The sequence below is a fragment of the Guillardia theta genome (genome assembly GCF_000315625.1).
Source record: "Guillardia theta CCMP2712 unplaced genomic scaffold GUITHscaffold_10, whole genome shotgun sequence".
Lineage (NCBI taxonomy): Eukaryota > Cryptophyceae > Pyrenomonadales > Geminigeraceae > Guillardia > Guillardia theta.
Window position 1 is genome coordinate 655,991 of NW_005434664.1, and position 3,783 is coordinate 659,773.

Genomic DNA, 3,783 nt, shown 5'->3' on the forward strand with positions numbered 1-3,783 from the left:
ATGTCTAAGATCAAGGTTTGGAACCTGAACAACCTCAGTGAGGTTCATGGAAGGCGGTTCCTGCTCCAGCCCGACTCCCTCGAGCTCTACTTCCATGGTCGGCGATCCATCCTTCTCTCGTTCCCTCCCCCCGCCGGGGAGAAGGCAGAGAGCGTCGTGTCGCAGGTCTACAAGCGGCTGGTCAGCACGTGCGGCTCCTCCCTCAAGATCCACTTCCTCTTCCACCCCGGCAAGCATGTGGCGCGTGCGAAGCTGACGGACGACTGGGTGAATCGAAAGATCTCCAACTTCGAGTACCTAATGCACCTCAACTACTTTTCTGGGAGGTCCTACAACGACCTCACACAGTACCCCGTCATGCCCTGGATCTTGGCTGACTACTCCTCCGCCTCCGTCGACCTCACCAACCCCAAGTCCTTTCGTGACCTGTCGAGACCCATCGGAGTTCAGACTCAAGGGCGGGAGGAGTACTTCAAGGAGAGGTACGCGGGTTGGCACGATGACGAGATTCCCCCGTTCCACTACGGGTCTCATTACAGCAACCCCGGTTTCGTCCTGTGGTTTCTGGTCCGCCTGGAGCCCTACGCCTCCTCTTCCCTGCACCTGCAAGGCGGGCACTTCGACTACCCTGACCGTCTTTTCTGGAGTGTCGCAGATGCCTGGCTGGGCTGCACGACCTCGAGCAACGACGTCAAGGAGTTGATTCCAGAGTTCTTCTATCTCCCCGACTTCCTGCTCAACCGCAACAAGTTCGAACTGGGATCGACACAGAACGGCTCTCGAATTGACGACGTTGTTCTCCCGCCCTGGGCAAACGAATCAGCTGCAGAGTTCATCAGCATCAACAGGCAGGCGCTGGAGAGCGAGTACGTCTCCAGCCACCTGCACCATTGGATTGACTTGATCTTCGGCTACAAACAGCAGGGCCAGCCTGCAGTGGACGCCACCAACGTCTTCTACTACCTCACCTACGAGGACAAGGTCGACATGTCCAGCATCGCCGACCCGCACAAGCTCAACGCTACCACCTCTCAGATCGCCAACTTCGGTCAGACCCCCCGCCAGCTGTTCTCCAGCCCCCATCCGAAGAGAGCTCCGCTCTTCCGAGGAAGCCGCCCTGTCTTCACGCCGACGTCGGAGACAACGATGAAGACTGAGAGGGGCAGCGCACACTCTACCCCTGTGGATGCGAACGGTAGTCTCTCCTTGCAGTCAGAGTTTCTCTCCGACTCGAGCGGCAGCATAGAAAGTCGCGCCTTCAGTCGGTCTCAGTCGATGCCCATCAAGGCGACCAACTTATTTGATGACCGACCTGCTGCTGAAGTTGATCTTCCGAGCAAGTCGGAGGAGACGAGCGCGACAGAAAGAGAGAGGACGGTAGCAAGTGAGCACTTGCCGGCAGGCAGCGTGAAGGATTCCGTTTCGAGGAGGAGGGCAAGCACGGACGCCACTCCGACTCTGTCACTCGACTCAAACGTCATCATTACTCCATCACTAGCAGCGCCTGACGCCGTTGGGCTCGGTGGCACCATATTCGCTCGTGTGTCTGCTGATTTTTCCCGCAGGTCTGACCTCCTCCTACCTCGGTCAGAACGCTGCAAGAGCGTTGAAGTTCTCTGTCGAGGAACCTCTAGGTGGCATCCGCGTCTACTCGTTGCCACATCGGCAGGCGAGCTCCAAGGAGGGAGGGTACGTCAATATTTTTGCTACTGCCAGCAGGGTCTATGCTGTCCTGCAGAGCGGGCAGTTCCGTTGTTGGAACGTGGACTGGAAGATGGCGAAAGAAGGGCAGCCCTTCACTGCAGCCGAGCTAGAGGTCTCGTTTCAGGAGTCAGCAAGAAAGTCAGGCCATGCCGCTCCTCGTCAGGGGCTCGGCGAACTCGCAACCGGAGTGAGCAAGAGCATGATCGGCATGGCGTCAGGTCTGGCTGGCCTCCTCCTGACTATCCCAGGAAGTGATCCGGCAGCGACTCGGCTCAGGGTTGCCGAGCAAGAAACTCCGGCTCCTGGTTTGCATCAACGGCACGTGATGATCGAGCGATCCTCCCTCCGCCTCTTCGTCTTCCCTGGCATGCTGGATGGGCAAGTGCGATGGCGGATGCTGGAAGGAGGGACTGCAACCCTGCAAGGAAGCAGGAGGATCCACCGTGACGTCGTGACGTGCATGGCCACAGCAGGAGAGTGGTCGCATGCTCTTGGTCACTGGCTCATCACGGGAAGTCGTGACACGACTGTGCGCGTTTGGCATCTCGGTGAGCGAGCTAGCAACGTATCTGTCTCTGAACCAGTGCAGGGAAGGGAGAGCTGCGAGGAGCTGCTCTGCGGGAGTGGAGCATGCAGCCGTTTCCTAGTCGCCCTCGATTTCTTCTGCACGGACACACGGGCAGCCTCGTCCACCTGTCTGCGTGCCTCGACCTCGACGTCATCGTGAGCTCCTCGGACCAGGGCATGGTGGCCCTGCACTCCTTTTCCAAGGGTCGGTTTCTGAGGCGCTTCGCCCACCCATCCCTCAACCCCTTGGACCTGGTGGAGCTGAGCCCCTTGGGCGACATCTTCATGTACAGCTCGCAGGACGAGACTCTGCACGCGACTGACGTCAACTTGACGTCAACTCGGTCGGTCAGGGTGGCTGGCGTCTGCTCGTTCGTCCTCTCGTTCGATGCCAACGTGCTCTTCGTGGGGCTGTCGAATGGCATGGTGGTGGCTCTCCTATCTCGCACCCTGCAGAGAATGCAGACGCTTCCACGGCTGCTGGGGGATCTGGGCTCTGTGACGGCGCTCAGGCTATCCCTGTGTGGCAACTATCTCCTCGCAGCTACCTCGAGGGGGCTCGTTCAAGTCTTCACCTCGGAGTTTCTCGTGCGCAATCACGTGCAGATGATCATGGAGCAGCTGGGCCTCAAGAACCTCCTCCAGGTCAACCTCGAGTCACCCGCTATCAACGATACTTCTCCATCGTATCCAGAAGATGTGCGTGAAAGGAAATGATCGCCCCGGGTAAGTGTAATAAAACAGGCTGCTTCAATCGGCTTCGACTAGATCAAACAAGGCGACAGAAATTTATGTAGATGGAGAAAAAAGATTTTCAGAACGAGACAAGGTAAAAGTCATAACAAGACGAGGCAACTTTTACGGTTTGGATCTAGATTCGTTCTACTACTGTGTCAGGAACAAGTATAACAAGACCGAACTCAATACCTTGTATTTCAGTGACAATAAGATCTCTCCAATTGCACTAGCAGCAAGAATCATCTGTCCAAAGAAAAGGTTAGGCGGAACTTGTACGGTTCAAGAATCAGAGTTGTTTGGTGTGAGCATATTTGGTGTGAGCATATCAGCAATTTCCATTCCACTCTCTCGATGTAGCTAACATAGTCCTGGTAACAGCTTCTAAATCCACACTCTATCCTAGCATGTTCAGGTTCATCCCTAACCACAACAACAACATGTCCTGATCCAGCACTCTCTTATCTCATAGATAGTTCTGATGAACATCGCAGTTCAACTACAGCCCATTGAGGACTTGTCTCATTGTCTTGACTTCACAGGCGCTACTTCTGCAAACATCTTGTTGTATTCTCTCGTTCTTCACTTACCACTCCGATGTCTGCCGCCTTCTTGAACGTCTCTTTCGGCTTGTTCACGACGATCTTCGGCTTGAAAGGCGGCATTTCCTCTTCGCTGCTCTTCCCCCTTCTAGCGCTACCCCCTTCTAGCACTACCCCGTCGCTTTATTCCATTCTACTATTCACCATATTTCGGTACCCCCTACCCCCTGACATC

The 3,783-nt window shown here is 55.7% G+C and overlaps 1 protein-coding gene across 1 annotated transcript; it reads left to right on the plus strand.

The window, feature by feature from the left end:
• GUITHDRAFT_65803 (hypothetical protein) lies at positions 1–1,092 on the plus strand (the record flags this gene model as incomplete). The annotated part of the gene is made up of 1 exon (XM_005838799.1): positions 1–1,092. A coding segment is annotated over one exon (1,092 nt), but the record flags the coding sequence as incomplete, so codon positions are not given.
• Positions 1,093–3,783: the final 2,691 nt, after the last annotated feature.